Source organism: Osmerus eperlanus, chromosome 1 (assembly GCF_963692335.1).
Source record: "Osmerus eperlanus chromosome 1, fOsmEpe2.1, whole genome shotgun sequence".
Lineage (NCBI taxonomy): Eukaryota > Metazoa > Chordata > Actinopteri > Osmeriformes > Osmeridae > Osmerus > Osmerus eperlanus.
Window position 1 is genome coordinate 4,497,035 of NC_085018.1, and position 17,815 is coordinate 4,514,849.

General features: G+C 40.4%; 1 protein-coding gene across 3 annotated transcripts in view; it reads left to right on the forward strand.

Moving 5' to 3' along the window:
* Positions 1 to 8,266, forward strand: part of LOC134013928 (helicase with zinc finger domain 2-like) — a 31,718-nt gene extending 23,452 nt beyond the window's left edge. The window contains exons 9-20 of one of the 3 annotated variants that reach the window (XM_062453741.1): positions 1 to 3,427; positions 3,541 to 3,626; positions 4,085 to 4,222; positions 4,306 to 4,455; positions 4,659 to 4,803; positions 4,978 to 5,109; positions 5,222 to 5,414; positions 5,888 to 6,034; positions 6,134 to 6,343; positions 6,460 to 6,616; positions 6,740 to 6,907; positions 7,073 to 8,266. In XM_062453741.1, coding sequence (XP_062309725.1) covers positions 1 to 3,427; positions 3,541 to 3,626; positions 4,085 to 4,222; positions 4,306 to 4,455; positions 4,659 to 4,803; positions 4,978 to 5,109; positions 5,222 to 5,414; positions 5,888 to 6,034; positions 6,134 to 6,343; positions 6,460 to 6,616; positions 6,740 to 6,907; positions 7,073 to 7,188 — 5,069 coding nt within the window. In that variant the 3' untranslated portion in view covers positions 7,189 to 8,266. Of the gene's footprint in view, positions 3,428 to 3,540; positions 3,627 to 4,084; positions 4,223 to 4,305; positions 4,456 to 4,658; positions 4,804 to 4,977; positions 5,110 to 5,221; positions 5,415 to 5,517; positions 5,591 to 5,887; positions 6,035 to 6,133; positions 6,344 to 6,459; positions 6,617 to 6,739; positions 6,908 to 7,072 lie in introns of those variants that run through there. The other 2 variants (XM_062453822.1, XR_009929021.1) reach the window with 2 other exon arrangements.
* The last annotated feature ends 9,549 nt before the right edge of the window (positions 8,267 to 17,815 follow it).

Consider the following 17,815-nt stretch of genomic DNA (forward strand, 5'->3'; position numbering starts at 1 on the left):
GCAAACAATTCAGGGTAATAGTAATGACAACTGTTCAAACACGTGATAGCCTTGATTCATCTGACTCAGCTGGTCTGGAGTTCTTCAGTGACGCTCGTGTGTTGAACACAGCCATGACCAGAGCTCAATCCCAAGTTGTTGTGGTTGGAGATGCTGCTGGTCTCTGTTACTTTGGGAACTGCTCAAGAACCTGGAAATGTTTTTTAGACCATTGCCTTAGCAAAGATAGTGTTGAACCAAAACACCTTACCAAGAAGTTCATTGAGGATGATTTGAAGGAAATCTCACACTTTCAGAGGTCTGAATATCAGGGCAAGAGTTCTCAGTCTGAAACTTCAAGCACAGAGGACAACATGGATTTAATTCTTCAACAGCTGACAGAGGAATGTGACCATTTATCTGATGTCCATTCAGAATGTGAGTTCTTAGTGAAGGAAAAGAGACTTCTCACCATCACTGAAACTGGAAAAGATGCGCTGTTGGAATTGTGTGAGAAGTATCCAAACTTCTACAAGCAAGGTGAATTGGTCATGGATAAATTAAACGCAGGCTATATCATGCCATTTGACAATCCCAGAGAGCGCATTGATATCAAAGGAAGAGGAAACTTAGGCAAGTCTTTCCCTGGTGATGAGGTGGTGATACAAAACATTTACAGTCAGGATCAGTCAGAATGGATGGTGTTGGGCATCACAAAGAAATCATCACGTCTGTTTGTCTGTACTCTTGGAGATGAAGATTACCACAAAAAAATTGATCGATTTTTTTCTATAAAAAAGATGATACCCATCAATGAAAATACCACCCAAATTTGCATCCTGATGAGCAAGAAGAAACGCACTCAGATTCCAACATGGAAATATACTGATGGACAGTGGATGATAGAATCCTATCAAAATCTTGATGAAAATCTCAGGAAAAATCATGTTTTCTTGGTGGAGGTGATTAACTGGAAAGACCACTGCCATTTTCCGCTAGGCAATGTAATAGACATTCTGCCAATAGGTACATCACTAAAGGAAGGACTAAAGATCTTGGATGAAGAATATGAAGTGCAACCACTGTATGAATATCCAAGAGATGTTCTACACGAAACTTGTTACAGTAACAATACTGAACACAGTAACAGAGAGGACTTGCGGCATTTGATTACTTTCACTGTTGATGATAACAAATCCAAAGTCTTAGATGATGCCATTAGTGTCGCAGACATGGGAACTCTTTATGAAATAGGAGTTCACATAGCCGATGTAGCAAGTTTTGTGAATCCCGAAGATCCACTGGATCAAGCAAGTAAGAAACGTGGAGCTACATATTACTGCCCTGGGAAAGAACCAATTTACATGTTACCAAAACAACTCAGCATCAACAACTACAGCCTTCTTCCATGTCAAGATCGCAGGGTGATTTCGTTAATTGTAACAGTTGAGAAGGAAACAGATGCTATTATTGACACAAAACTTCAGCTTTCCCTAATAAAGTCTGACAAAAAGTGGTCTTATGAAGAGGCGGAAGATATTATAAGTGAGCTGTCTGGTCAGGAGCCTAAGTATGATGCAGTAGAACACTGTGTGGCGGTAGCTTACCATTTTGCCAAAGTTCAAAGGAAGACCAGGCTCCCTGACAACTGGAGCTATGCTCGACCAGATAATCATCGAATGCCGGGAAAGAGAAGATCCCATCAGATGATTGAGGAGCTTAACATAATGTTTAACAAGGTTGTGTCAGAATATTTGGTTAATAAACAAAATACCATGGACTGCACTCCCCTTAGATGTCAAGAGGGCCCTGATCCAGTCACAATTAAAGACTTAAAGGATGAACATGCAGACCTCTTACCATTGTCATCCTTCTTGAGACATCAAGTTGATCACAATGACAATGTGTCAGTGAGCAAAAAATTCCATGTGCTGACACACATGTGGAAGGAAATCCAGTCAGCTGCTGAGAAAGGGGAAGTAGACATTCTGGTTGATCTAATAGCTGCTGACGACATGTACCCTCAGCTTCTTCCAGTAATAACACATTTTAAGAAGTGCCTGAACAAGTCATTTTTTGTTCGCTCAAATTCCTGTGCTAAAGCAAGTACTGGGCACTATTCCATGAACCTTGACTTTTATACACAAGCATCCTCACCTATCCGCCGCTACCAGGACATTATCTTGCAAAGACTTTTACATTCTGTTTTAAATGGCACTCCAGTGCAATATTCTCCACAAGAGATCGACATTTTGTGCCAACAGTCTGACAACAAGTGCAAGAAAGCAGAAGAGTATGAGAAGAAGGCAGAGATGATCTCCTGTGCTGTGGAAATGAAGAAACAAAATGCCTCAAAACTAGCATTTGTCATTGATGTTGCACCAGAAAGAACATTTTTCAAGCTGTCTTTTCCAGTCGAAAAGCATTTATTTCCAGACAGTTTGCCTGTTATGTACAGAGATTTGCAACTGGAAGATCAACCCATGCACAATCTTGAAGATAACTCTGTGACTCTGAAATGGAGAAAACGAGTTTACTCATTTGAGACTACCAACACTCACTTTGAGCTACAGAGGTTGCAGCATTGTAGACCACATATTGAGCTTCCACAAACAAAATGGAAAGCTATTGTTGACTCAATTGACCAAGACAAATTTAACACAACCAGGTCCCTCATAAAGAGTATTAATCCCTCACAAATAGATGGTATGATAAGTCTATCAAAACATGCTGAGAAGGATTTGCCTGAGACTCAAAGAACTGCAGATGAAACCATTGAAATGGAGCATTATGTAGACCTTAACATCAAGTTAAGGCCAAGTGACAGCCTTCGAGTTCAAATGACATCGGAGACAAAGAGAGGTTACTGGACACCCACTGTTCAGTTAGTGCAACTCAAACCAAAGTTTGAGGTTTGTGTAGACCATGCCAAAAACCCTGTTGAATGCTTTGCTGAAACTCCAGAGCACCAATCTAAGGATCAGTATAGGAACACTAATGAGTATGTTAGTATCTGGAAACCACTGTGTGAGATGGAGTCTGCTGCTACTGCAGTGGCTGAAGGTGACAACATAATCATTGAGGACTTGAAGCTGAACTTCAGGCGTGGAAAGAAACTGGAAGGGAGTTTTGAACTGCCTTTTAAATACATAAAAGAATGGGCGATTGAATGCAACCTTGCCAAGAGCTTACTGTGCATTCGGAAAAGATGTTTGGAGATGAGTGCTAGGGTTAACCCTACATTCCATGAAGTAGATCCTAGTGATTTCACATGGGTGGCGCACGGTATTACAACCAAGGTAGTGGAACCCTCGCAAAAGTCAAAAAATCCAGCCAAGAAAATAACATTCTACATCAACCACTTGCCAATGAAAACCATTCCAGACTGCATTTTTCATGAGAACATGACATTTACAGTTGAGATAATCCCCAAACTAACACCCGATGTGTAAGTATATTGAAGACAATACTTATGTGTTACACCTGTTGGTTTGCCCTGCTTACAATTGTACAGTCTGGTCAACATTATATATATATAACTCTGTATAATTCGTTGTATAGGCGTAAAGAAAGTGCTGTGAACAATATTGTGAAAGCAAATGACCTTGTCCAGAAAATAGCACTAGGAAGACATATTCCTGGAGAAGGTAAGAATACGGTATAGTAGAGTCACAAAAATGGGGAAGTGGGTTTGTAAATGTTTTAAATAAAATTGTTTACAAATGATCTTGATAACATTTGTCAGTTAGGTTAACCCTTGTGTTATCTTCGGGTCATATTCTGACCCATCAGTCATTGTGACCCACCGTCGTATTGCGACAACTTTACCGCATGCAAAAACAAAGTGAAGCATTTTCTTTTAACCGTCGGGCTGTCTCAGACCCCCCACATTGCGAAAGTAAATGCTTTTTATTTGTTTTTGTATTGGGTAAAGTTGTCGCAACACAACGATGGTTCGTTGTGACCCTTCGGGTCATGTGACCCGAAGTGAAACAAAAATAATTAAGTTCAATCCAGTTTTGTCTTACAGTTCTTGTTTAAAAACAAACATTTCGGAACAATTTCTTATTGAGCCTTGTCATTTGATTTGAATTTGTTTTCATAGCCTCACAACAACTTGTGCTTCCTTGGCAAATCAAGAGGGAAAAGGGCCCTGATGGACTGCCAGAGCTAAATGACAGTCAATGTCAGGCAGTGGAAAAAGCTATTAATAAGAACTTCACAATCATACAGGGGCCACCAGGTAAATTGTATTTATAATATCCTGTATAATATGTGCTAAAAGCCTTTCTCTGACTTGCTTTGTACTCTGCATTTGTGTCCTAGGAACTGGGAAGACAGTTGTGGGAGTGTATATTGTATACTGGCTCCTTAGGCTGCTCAGCAATGGATCCCGGCCTCTTCATGATCAAAAGGACAAGAAAGAGGTTATTCTGTACTGCGGTCCATCCAACAAGTCTGTTGATGTTGTCTCCGGCAAGTTAACATTATCATGGAAAAATGCATGTCAAGCTATTGCTGTGATAACCTACAAAGCTAACTTTGCCTCATTTGCAAAATAGATACAATCCTAGATGTTTACAAGATGTATGGAATAAAATCCCATCCCCATCAGAATTCTTTCTAGAAATTATTTTTGCAAATGTTTATCTTTCTTCTTTCTTTTAAAACTTCTGCAGAGTACTTGCTTACATTTGGACACAAACTGAAGCCCCTGAGGGTATACAGCCAACAAATGGAGATGCAGGAATACCCTTACCCTGGGAGCACTCTACAGCTCTCCCGCAGGTCCCTTCGCCAAGAGCAGTCCAAACCAGAACTCAGGTACCATCAGTGTTGTTATAACAGTTGTTTTGATAATATGTTTTGCAGCTCATGCTCTTTAAGTGTGTAAAGACATTTCCATTAAACACAATGGTAAACCACTTAGATAATTATAGTGTCCTTGTCTGAAAAAAAGGTAAACAAGTAATATATTTGACGTGTATTCCAATTTAGGAAGATTACCTTGCATCATCGGATACGTGAAGATGAAAATCCTCACGCCAAGGAAATAAAAGAGTTTGACTGCAGAATTTGCCTTGCCAATCGATCAAAAGAAAACCTCTTGACGGATCAAGAGATTGATGTGTACGTTGATGTTCTGTCACAGGATAACATGCCTTGTTACAGGTTCTTTTCAACCTTTAACCCACTGATGCATATAATGTGCTGCATGTCTTTCTATTTTGTTCTCTTCCAGCTACAAGAAGCTTCTCAGAAAAGCTCGAGAGTATGAGCTGCAGAGGCATGATGTCATACTTTGCACCTGCACTGCAGCGTCCTCCCCTACACTGATGAGAACAGTCAGTGCACGTCACATCCTTATTGATGAATGTGCCATGGCCACCGAACCCCAGGCTCTCATCCCTCTGGTCTGCAACCAACCCGAAAAGGTCTGTGATCATTTATATTTGAGGTTTTTACCATGCTGTTCGGTACATTTCTGCTTTTGTATTACATGGTGATGTCAAATGTTACATCTTTATTATTGTCAAGACCTAAAATGGCTTTCAGTACAGCAGCACCTGTGATCTGACCGGTCCTCTGATCACAACATTGCAGCGCTTAAGTATGTGGCATGATAACTTGTGAGCCTTAGTGTGATTTTTTAGGCACTTACAATACCTAGAATAGATCTTAAAAATAACTCAATTAATAGTTTTCAATTCAAAATAACTAGAAGCTCTAATGCTTGAATAGCTGCATGGTTCTTGCACTGTTATAGAAGGTTTAAGGAATGACTAAAACTTCTATTGAATGGCTTCTCAGCAACCATACTACTTTGTCTTCATATCAAGGACTGTAAGTCACATTAAACTTTCTATTGAGACAGAGACTTACACATTTCTTCAACCTTCCCCTTAAGATTGTGCTGCTTGGTGACCACAAACAGCTCCGACCCATTGTCCATCATGAACGTGTGAAGAAGATGGGGATGTCAATATCCCTATTTGAACGCTACATTAAGGTCCTTAAGACCCGGACAGTAGTGCTAGATACCCAGTATCGGATGGTAAGAGACAACGAAATTAAGTCATATTGCATAAAAAAAATAGTTGTGTTCAACAATTTTGAGTGTAATTAATAAGTCTACTTTGTATCAACTTTGTAGCATGAGGATATCTGCAAGTTTCCATCAAAGGCATATTATGATGGACTGTTACAAACAAAAGTGGATTGCCGAGACAGTGTTCTTTGTGCTAACCTCAAGCACACCCCAATTGTTTTTGGTGACATCAGAGGTGAAGAGATTGGTTTAGTTGTGAGCACGGCAAAGGGAAATGAAAACTCAAAAGCAAATAGGGAAGAAAGAGATCTTGCGGTAAGAAGTCCTTATCAAAAAGTTTATTTTCAATTTACTTGCTATTGCCGAAGTCTTGTCAAAACATTCTAATAGTGAGTGGGATGAACAATACATGTTCTTATTTTTGTTAACAGGTTAACATTGCACAACTACTGGTTAAAAAAGGCAAGATTGATCAACAAGGTATAGCGATTCTATCTCCCTACAATGCCCAGGTGTCCGAAATTAGAAAAGACCTCAGTGAAAAGAATATGGGTGAAGTCACTGTCACTACCATCACAAAAAGCCAAGGTGACTCATCCACTGAATCTTCATTACTTCTCTGTCATGACTGTGGTGGGTTGTCCTTGCTATTCTCATGCAAGCTGACACGCTGAAAGGATTTGCAAAAATAAACATTGCTTTTTCTCCCAGGAAGTGAATGGCGCTACATCATTCTATCAACTGTGCGCTCACTGCCCAGTGAGGAGATTGAGAAAGAGCCTGATAGGGCATGGCTGTCCAAACATATTGGCTTTGTTGGAGATCCCAACCAAATCAATGTAGCCATCACCAGGGCCAAAGAAGGACTGTGTATCATTGGTGAGAGATTCTGTAAAATATGTACTCCTGCACAATCTGTTACTTTCTGATTTTCTGTTCTTGTGGCTAGAAATGGGGAAAGGAAGGACACAATTTCATGGCTGAAGCAAGTATTTCTAAAGCATATCAATGTTTACTGACCCACCATTGCATCTTTTCTCAAAGGTAACCAAGAGTTGTTAAACTGCAGTGGAGCTTGGAGACAACTCCTCAATCACTATAAGGAAAACAACTGTGTCACAATGGCTAACAAGATTGATGTACATTCAGTGGCTAAGTAGCCATTGAGTCTTCCGACATAACCGTTAAAGCAACAGATTTGTGCAGCAACACCGACCTGGTCTTTCAAATGTTTCTAGTTTCTACTTTTTATTATTATACTATAAATTATACTTTTTTGTGTGTGCTCTGTAAAAGTGACCTTTAAATTAATTATTATCGTATCTAATTCAAATCTAATGTTATCTTAAAACTACTTTTTTGAAGTGAAGTGTCTGTAAGAAAAGCATTAGTGGATGGGTTGAAGCTGTTCTTTCACTAAACCACAACCTGGAATAATCTAGGTGACCATGGTACATGGTCCTGGACTCAGATTTGAATGTCAACTCTCACATTAATAAAGTGACCAAAACAGCTTTCTTTCACCTCAGGAATATAGCGAAGGTACGACCATTCATAAACCAAAATGATGCAGAGAAGCTAATTCATGCTTTTATATCCAGCCGACTGGACTACTGTAACGCACTTTTCGCTGATCTTTTTAACAAAGCATTTAAATAATCTTATCTCAGAAGGGTTTTATTAGTTGTATTATTGTTTTATTGATTTTTTGGATTCCCGCAAAGACCGCGGCTTGTGTTTTGTAGAGTAACATTTTATTTATATTGGGAAACCACCAAGACTGTGGCTTTTTGTTGAATTGTGTTCAGAAGGGTTTTATTACTTTTATTACTTATATTATTGTTTTTATTTAGTTTATGTAAAGCACCTTGAGCTGCAATTCTTGTATGAAATGTGCTATATAAATAGACAGTATTGCTTAAATTCCACTTGCTGACCAAACGTGGTTGTATTGCCCACGCTCTAGGGACTACAAGTTCTTCTTTCTTGTCTTAAGCTATGTTTTTAATATTGAACATCTGTATTAAGTTCTGCAACCTGTTTCCTTTTTGCATATTGTGGAGTTCCCCTTTTGATAGACATGAACTATTGAACTGATTACATAGCTGTCTGGAACTACTGTTTAAAAGAGTGCTCAGATCATGTCATTTTTAGAGAGCCCTTCTATAGACCTAATTTTGGTACTATTTTAAAACGGCTCCTCCTTGCTGCAAGAATAAACAGATAGGACAAGACAAATTCTTCTGACCTCAGACTTTTAATGAGAAAATTCCACCACATTGTATTGAGTTTATTGTGTTTGCTAACTTTGTGGTGCAAATGAGTTACTAATGAATGTAGCCTATTGCTAATGGAGTTTTAATTTATTAATTTGCCTTCTGACTACACTTTTCTGTTTAGCACTGGTGTAGAAGTGAAAGACAGAAAATTAAACATGTTCAGACCATCAGTGAAGGTTTTCACTTTTTAGTGTGGACGTTACACTAACAGAAACCAGCAGAAATGTGTCACAAGCCTATTGATATTGCTCATAATATTAAGCTTTAAAAAATTATTCTAAATTCACAACTGCAGGCAAACTTATTGAGTTAATACACAGTAGCCTAGGTGTAGAATCTCTTAAGATCTAGAACAATTATTAGGCTACGCCTCTAAAACTAAATTTAAGGCTGTTACAGGGGTGGTGGTGGTGGACACAAGCGCACAACACAGACTAATAACTAATAAATAAACTAATAACAAAACAATGAGGTATGGTCCAGAAAGGTTTTAATGCCACAGAGTTTTCCGCAAAAGCTGCCCTGTAGCTATGTCTACCGGTTCGTCGGCGTCTGGACTGGTCCGTGTGGTTCTGGAGTGGTTAGCCGCGCATTCGCTGGGCTCCGTAATATGTTGTGTTCTGTGTGCGGTTCTTTCTCCACTTCTTTGTGTCTCACTAATGGTCACAAAAATGTTTTTAAGCTCACCATGTTCAGTATTCAGAAATCAAAACATTTATTCACCATTTTTTTTGCCAAGCGGAGCCAGCCAGTCCTGTGCGCCAAACAGAAACGTTGAGAAGTCAATGGCTAGCAAGCGAAAGCTAACCAGAGTGTATCATTCACACACTTTGGGTTCACATCCAAAAAGGTGGCACTCAGAGATGAAGAGGCACCCAATGACAATGCTGTTGCAGCTAGCACAGTGGGCCCACTCACTACCAGAACAGAGGATCATCTCCCACCCAGTGATTCCCCAGAAGAAACGAGGCCGAGTGCTCCGAAGACGCAGCAGGTGCTGAGGTAACGTTAGCTGCTACTGCTGCTAGCACAAGTGACTTGCCGGCTGGTTTGTCAACGAAGCAGGTGGGCGCATGGAAAGACCGCAACTGTCTCAGGCTATACCTGGCATTTATTCAGTTAATTGCTCTTGTAAATGCGCGAGATTGGTGCCAATCGTTGTCATGTCTGCATTGTAATGCACAACTTTGCCTCCTTGTTATAAAACAACGTGCATCCTAACAACTTTAGCCAATGCAACCTCTTATGTCAGTATTGCTTTACGAATACTAGCCTACCATATAGAATAATAGGGGGTCAGATGGCTGAGTGGTTAGGGAGTTGGGCTATTAATCAGAAGGTTGTTGGTTCGATTCCCGCTCGTGCAAAAATTAGGTTGTGTCCTTGGGCAAGGCACTTCACCCTACTTGCCTTGGGGGGAATGTCCCTGTACTTACTGTAAATCGCTCTGGATAAGAGCGTCTGCTAAATGACTAAATGTAAATAATAGTAAACTAGAATAATAGCATATCGGATTATCAAAAATGGTTAAGTGTTTGCGTGTGTGTGTTGTCATGTAGGCTATAGACTGATTGTCTTGGCTTGCATCCATAAAATAGTTACTGTAATGTTATACCTACTGCATGTCCTACTATATGTAATGATAGTATTCAATGACACAAATCTGTGTTCTAGAAAGAGTGGTCTGGAGTCGCAGAGGTCCGATAATATCAGCTTTAATGCAGCAGTTGGAAATCAACTAAGTACAGAGCTCTGGAGTTGTCTAAGTTTCCCTACCCGCAACAGAGTTTGGGCTGGTTCACGAAGTCCAACTGGCTATCTGTCCCTCCCCAGCATATATTTATACAGTGCAATTGAAACACAAGTATCAAAAAAGGGTTCAGCTTGTTCTCTCGTGCGTCAGGGAGTTGTTCTTGCCTACGCGCGTCCCACCTGCTCGGGTGCCGTCTCCACCCGGTTTCAAGGTTGTTTCTGAAAATGAAGAGATAGAGACACAAAGAACAGCCTGCTTCCCACACCCAGTGTGAGACCCAATGTTTAAGCCTGAGCACACTTCTAAGTTCATAACTTTGCATAACTTTAATAAGCACAATATATTCTTTAGCTCCAAAAACAATTTTTCGCTCAAATCAGCCCAAAAATTCTGAGATTAAATTCAGGGGTGCTTGGCGACCCCTAAAAAGAGTCTAAAATTGCCACTGAATTGTACCCTCTCTCGTGACATTAATTATTGCATTGCAGGTTAATATAAGGTGTGCCCCTGAATTTTCTGCTTGTGCTCCTAAAATTTTCAGTCAGGGGCTACTGTGCTCCTAGTAAAAAAAAGTTAGTCTGGAGCCCTGTAGCTAGCTAAGTAACATCACCAGCTGTTTGAATTAGAGTCAGTGATTGAGAGAAGCTAGCAATGCAGTAGTTGTGTTCCTTATCTGACAAGGTGACTTGAGTGTCTACCATCTGAAATGCACGTAGCTAACGTGAAATTAATCCAGTTAATTGCACCATAGCGGTTTCACTATGTTGGAAGGGTTCACACACGAAGCTAGCTGCATTTGCATAGCTAGCAAACAAACCGATGGAGCAAACATTAGCTAGCACCTATTCCATTTGGCGTCGTCAAGATCAGCACGGATATTGTAGTTCTTCTAAATCCATTTGCCATGGTTAGCGATACTGAACAGAACTATACTATATTCTACCATTGTCATAATTATCTTAAATGGTCTCGTTGCAAAAGCTAAATCGTCTCTAGGGACTTTGAAGCACCTGTGTGCCGATCTGGAGTAAACTGGCGATAGCAAAGATGATGGCAAATACCACACAAACGGAATTGGGGCTCGCTAGCTCTGCAAATTCAGCTATTCTGGGAAGCAATATAAAACCAAAACATGAATTATATTAAAATGACAAAAGGTTGCAGTTTGCGTTGTGTAAAGGGTGAACTCATACAGCTGTCAATCCTTGTCAATGCAATCCGTTTCACCTTCCTAACTGACTGTCTAGCTACCTGGTAGATCGAAGCCTATTCTAGAAGAATGGTAATAAATGATAGAAGCCCATCTCCTACTGTAAATAACCTGCACATTGTGTGTGCGGCCAGCATGGTAAAAAAATTGCAGAAAAAATAAAGATGGACATCAGATCATTTCAGGACACCAAAACGCAAAGAAAGAACCCTAGTGGCCTAATCTCAAAGACTAGTTGATAAAATCTTCATAAAAATGATGTGAAATGTGCTAAAATAAGTTTGTTGAGTCTCTTGTTTGGCAACATGACGGGTTCTCTTCTTTAGACTTGTAAAATAGGGACATAATTGGACAATGCCATGGATACCCCCACTCTCTACTTAAACTGGTGACTGAACCAAGGTTAGTTTGAGGCAATGGTGTTGTTGTGATTAATTGTGTAGTATTGAGTACTGGTAGTTAGGAGGATGGCAAACACCTTATTTATTTTCTAGGAGACAGACTGTGAGTCAGTGAGGGTGGTGAAAGGGAAAGAGCCAGGGAGAGACTTCAGATGACAGTGTCACAGCCATGGCAGGACCGGGGGTCAACCTTTTTGCCAGCAGCACCAGTATAGGAGACAGTGGCACAGCACTGTCTAGTCACCTCAGTGGTGGCACAGAACCATATCAGCCACACCCACAATTTATAGAACCGCAGACTCTTGCCAACAAAGTGTTGACATTTCAAGAGAAATGGTTTCGTGATTTCCCCTGACTTTATGATGGTTCAATTGAGATTATTGGGTGTGCTCAAGCCTTCGGCGAGAGCACAACCTTTGTTCTCTCACATATATATTATTGGGTGTGCTCAAGCCTTCGGCGAGAGCACAACCTTTGTTCTCTCACATATATATTATTATTATTGGGTGTGCTTTGCCTTCGGCAAGGGCACAACCTTTGTTCTCTCACATATATATTATTATTATTATTATTCTTTTTGCCCCCCTAAAACTCAGTCAATATTTGGCCTACATAGACAAAGTAGGTGTCAAAAGTTTCGTCTTGGTAGCGATTGAGTTGCTTCTATTGGAATTTACGTTCCGTTGCATGGTTTAGGCTGAAGTTACGTTTTTGTGGCGAAAAGTGAAGCTAACGGTGGCTAATTTGCTAGCCACAGTCACTGACGTTACTAACGTCACTACGTCACTAACATCACGAAAACACGCGTGACTACCTTTGGCAGAACATTCGTTTCGCATCTGTTAACTTGGGGGATAGCTAGGCTAACTATAGCTTTACTGCAAGGCAGCTGCAGAAACGCCACAAGCAAAGAGGCCAGGGTGATAACTATTTACTCATTTTACTTTGTGATATGACACACAATTGTCATGTGTAATGTACAGTATAAGCTGATATTATTAAGGAAGTACATCTACTTTCGGAAACGGTAGTCTACTATTTCACTGAAGTATTAGCATCATGACATTAGCCTGTGTTGCCCGGGCAACACATACTACAGTGGTCTATGATGTAGCGTTATCTGTTTTCAATCGTTAAAATAAACATTCCTCACATATACATTTTCGTTGTAGGATTTATTCTGACATTAGTAAACGATTTGTTGGTGAAATTACCATTACCTGTGGTTTCAAGCCAGTGTAGCTCACTGCAACGCTGTAGCTTATGTGAGACACACTACAAAAACATCTACACAGCTGTTTAGGAAGTCAAACGGCGACAGAACATGTTCGGCACTCCCCTTACTTAAATCAAAAGTCTATCTAACTACTAACCTGAACTTCATTGCCACAGCCTAAACGTTGTCAATCTGTTCATGAAAATAATTAATTTCAGCTTAAACCGTACAACGGAACGTTAAATCCAATTCAACCAACGCAATCGCTACCAAGACGAACACAGCAGTAGTCTAGTACTGTGCCATAGTAGTACAATTTACCGGGGCAGCTTCTCCACACAGGGCTATATGGCATTTTGCGTTGTTACTGACAATGATCGCTACCAGTGAGCTTTTTATGAATGAGCGATTTTCCACTAAATAAATGTCAAGCTTATTTACGTTTTGGGGGGCATATTTTCAGTTAGCAGATGGTACTGTTTGAATCGCGATTCCATCTTCTACTGCCGGGCAACGTCGTAGAATAATCTTCAAAGGGGGTTCTTTATTAATGAATGAATGCAATGAGTAGGCTAAATGCCTGAAAATATCATGAGAAGGGAAAAACTTAAAATGACGTTTAAGTCATAGAGATTAGGTCAATTTTTACACCGGTCTGCCCAATTAATTCGTTTTGTTTCAACGATGAGGCTGCCTCTTGCAGGGGAAATGAGAAGAAATCTATTTCATTCTACACTTCACTCGTATTTTCAGTTGTAAATGAGCAGCAAAAAAAAATGCTTTTAAATCTATGTCATCTTTATAAATAATAAGTATGCATTTTTATATAAAATATACAGAAATATCAGTTGTAAAAATGTCATTCAAAAACGGACCCCTGTGTAACCGACGCAAGCAAGCACACCCTACAATTTCCCCAGAAATTGTACCCTCTCTAGTTGGGTGTGCTTTGCCTTCGGCAAGGGCACAACCTTTGTTCTCTCACATATATATTATTAGGGTTCCTCCGGTAGGAGAACCCTATTGTTATTAGGGTTCCTCCGGTAGGAGAACCCTATTGTTATTGGTGGTATTATTATTTTTTACCCATGGGAGTCAATGGCAGCCCCTAGACCAGTACCGTAAAAAGTTGTGAAATTTGGCATGTTGAAACTGCAGACCATTAGTAACTACCATACCAAACATGGGCCATGTGAGACAATAGGTGGCGCTACAGGCCACGCCCCAATATGTCAATTTTCAAATTGATGCCATTTGCAGGCCATAAGTCCCAAAATTCTGAAATTCATTACATATGCCTTATTTCTCATGAGGAATAAAAAAGCCTCAAGAAGCTATAACGGCCACCATATTGGATTTGTCTGTACAATAAAGATTAAGGAAACGCGTTTTTTCCCTACTCCTCCTACATTTTTGGTCGAATTTTCTTCAAAATTGCCATAGATGATATCCAGACTGAGCCTCACAAAAGTTATCGTAGGGATTTCTGATTTTCAAAACCGTTTGTCCGGTAGAGCCAATCAAAATCTGCAACAAAGCAACCAAACAGGACGTTTGGTCAAATCTCAGCAAATCTTTGAGATATCAACACCAAACTTGGTATGTCACGTGGAAGACACTACAACATGTTACCATGTGCAAAGGCAACTTCATACCTCTAAAAATGATTGATATAAAGCAAATTGAATTTATTGCTAATGCTAAAATAATGCTTTACACATCCGCCGGCCAAAAACTGATACTCTGATTCAATCACTAGTTCATATGAAGACTCTTGAGAATGTTGAGTACACAAATCGGAGAAAAAGTTGACTGTAACATGAAAACTCGATTTTTAGTGAATATTTGAAACATGCATGCTTGGCTAATTTCTAGGGCTGTTTCCCCAAATCCTCTCTCCCTTTGCTCCTGTGCGCGCGTGCTCCACATTCTCTCACACACAAGGGGCCAGAGCCCCTTGACACACGCATGCTTTCTTGAAAATGTGTGCTGACCAAGCCCCCACCCTCGTTTTTTAGCCCCTGTTTCATTTCGCTTCCAATCGCAGCTCGCTGTTACGAATACAAATTATTTTTCGGCGGCCATTGTTGTTTCCCGTGTCCCGTGAAAGTCGTCTCCCGTGAAAGCCGTGTTGGAGGCAGCCACTTTCGGTAAGTCCTGGTTTTACACATTTTAAGCTAGAATTAATGATTGGGTTTGTGAAAGTACACTACTCTTGAATTATGGTGAAGGTTTAGCACTTTTAGACCTTATAGATCGTGATTCTGAAGTGACGGAAAACCAAACTCGAAAAGTAGCTACTGTAGCTCTAGCTTTTTTCCTCTGTGTTTTTAATTAGTGAGTCATTTTGCATCTCGGCGAATTGTTCATCAAAAAGGTCGAGGAGAGCAGCCTTTAGGAGAAAAAGCAATTCCCCACCGACCTGTCGGCTCATAATGGTGATTTTTGGCGTGAAAGTCTTTGTAATAAGCCTATGCGGCAGGGAGACTTTTTCAAGGCGAGCCTGTTTCATTCGTCATATGCCCTGAGAAAGCGACCTACGTTAGCCAGGCTAGTTTTGCCAATTTCGGTAAGTCAGGCTATTTAAAGGTCTCTTACAGTCAGAATCACTGTTTACAAGCAAAGGTCGAGCTGGTCTTTTGTCAGATGTGTATATATTGACCAGTTTAGAGGTAAATACTCTTGCCAGAGCCTGGAATCGAACCTGTGTTTTGAGTGACTGCATGGGTCTCCATGACGTCAACACATTTGGATTCAAGTTCAAGTAATGACACTGCATTTCACAGTCAAAACTGAAGTCTGTATCAAGTGTAGATGGGAAAAGCTTCATTTTTCACAACTGACATGGACCCTTTCTTCACTTTGACAGGTCTGGAGGGTCATGCAGAGGCCTGCTCAACAGAGTTCAACAGAGGATGCAACAGACTCGAGGATGGTGAGATCCACACAGACCCCTTGCTGGACTACCCCTCTCTAGCTGGACAGCTTCTCTTCAGCCCTGACCCCAGAACAGCTTGATCCAGCTGGCCTGCCTGCCTGCCTGCCTGCAGGCCCTGCTTGCCCCTGCCTGCCAGCCCTCCAGAGACAGTCACCCCACAGACACAGTAGCTCTGCAGCCTGCTTTTTTGAGGACATTGATGAAAAAGGACAAGCCAGCATTACTTTGATGAAAGTCTAAATGTTTAATCCTTTCCATGTGCCAGTATGCCAAGCTGCTGACTTTGTGTCTTAAGTGATGAAACTAGTTCAAGTGATAGACTTTTGACCTGAATCCAATGATTATTCATCTGAATAAAAACCACTCAAGAGAAGTACTGCTTCTTGGAGCATTTGTGCTCCACATCAGTACATCTCACACATTTGCCTTTGTTTCCATGGGATTCATGGAATTGTTAGTTTCTGCTCCACCATTTCCACCCTAGTGTAATAATAAGTATAATTTAGGACAGCAATTACATTTTTGTGTTATCCTTCCGCATTACACACATTTAGTCAATGTTCTTAAACTCAACCGATTATTGTCATTTTACCATACTGTTCATATTGAACAGACATCAGTGTTTACTTGGAAAGATGACTGTATATTTCCACTTTTGATTTGTATTTCCATCGTAAGTTTGGTCTTTAATTTCATTTGGAAGTGGTATTAAAAGGTCTTACATTTAACTTGTTTATACCTGTAGACACCCTGTGAAGCCCCCACTGCAGAGACAGTTGGTGACAGAGAGGTGCAGACATTAAGTTAAACATGCCTTAAGAATAGAGTAACAAATAGAGACTAAATGTGTAAATGGCTGTTGAAACTGAGTTGGTGCATGTCAGTTTAGGCAAAGGTAACCTTTTAAACCTCTAGGTTTAAAACAAATTCAGATTTGATTGGAACTCTCTTTTATACATTTATAGTTGGATTTGACATTTAATTCATTTAGCAAGTTGTTTAACTCAAACAACCATAACACGGTACATATGGTATACAATGCTGCAGTCAGATTTGGCGAAATTGTTAGCTTGGATGTTATCTTTACATATAGATGGGGTCTTGTTGATGCGCACGCAGCTTCAAGGCAGAAAGACGCGTTCCATTTCACTTTTACTGTACCTACACCTTTAATGTTCCCGCCATCCCCCCATTTCTGAATAAAGTTCGACTGATCTGATTTGTTGATTTCTGTTGCTATGAAAACCAGTTTAGCCAAGCTAACTAACATTGTTTTTAGCTAGCTTGCATTACCATTCAATTGCTAACAAAACATTAGTAAAAATAGCTTGCTAATCGGGCAGAACTTGAACTCGGGCAGGAGACTCTGAGACCTCAGCGCACCACTAGCATCTCGTCATATCACGCAGTCGGAGCACAGCTAGATAATCAGCGTCAGCGCTCTTGGGTACCCAGCATGCAGTGCGGCATGTTAAAAAAACAACAGCTACGCAAGGGATTTCAGTTGTTGTGTTCGTTCAGTTAGATGTTTGTAATGTTATTGGCCGGGTTTCCCAGATTCGTTAAGAAGCTCTTAACGCTAAGAGCTTCTTAGGAGCGTTCTAAGAGCGTTCTAGAGCGTTCTTAGAACGCTCTTAAGAAGCTCTTAGCGTTAAGAGCTTCTTAACGAATCTGGGAAACCCGGCCATTGTTTGTTAGTTAATATAATCTTGTTGGTCACCTTGAGTGTGCATGCTGTGTAGTTTAATGGGAACAGAGAGTCGGCCATTTTACTATCACAGGCTATACTTGCAAGGAGCTGAACGTGGGCTGTGCCCTAGACCAGACCAATTGCCTATGAGGCTAATCTTGATTCTGGATTGACTGAGATTCTGGAAAGAGATCTACTCAAGAAGAGAGTCAATATCTGTGGTTTTCAAGCCATCTTTGAGAAAGTTTGAAAACAATGTTGCGGTTAATATGTTTTGATTGTGGGAGGCAACTTTTGGAC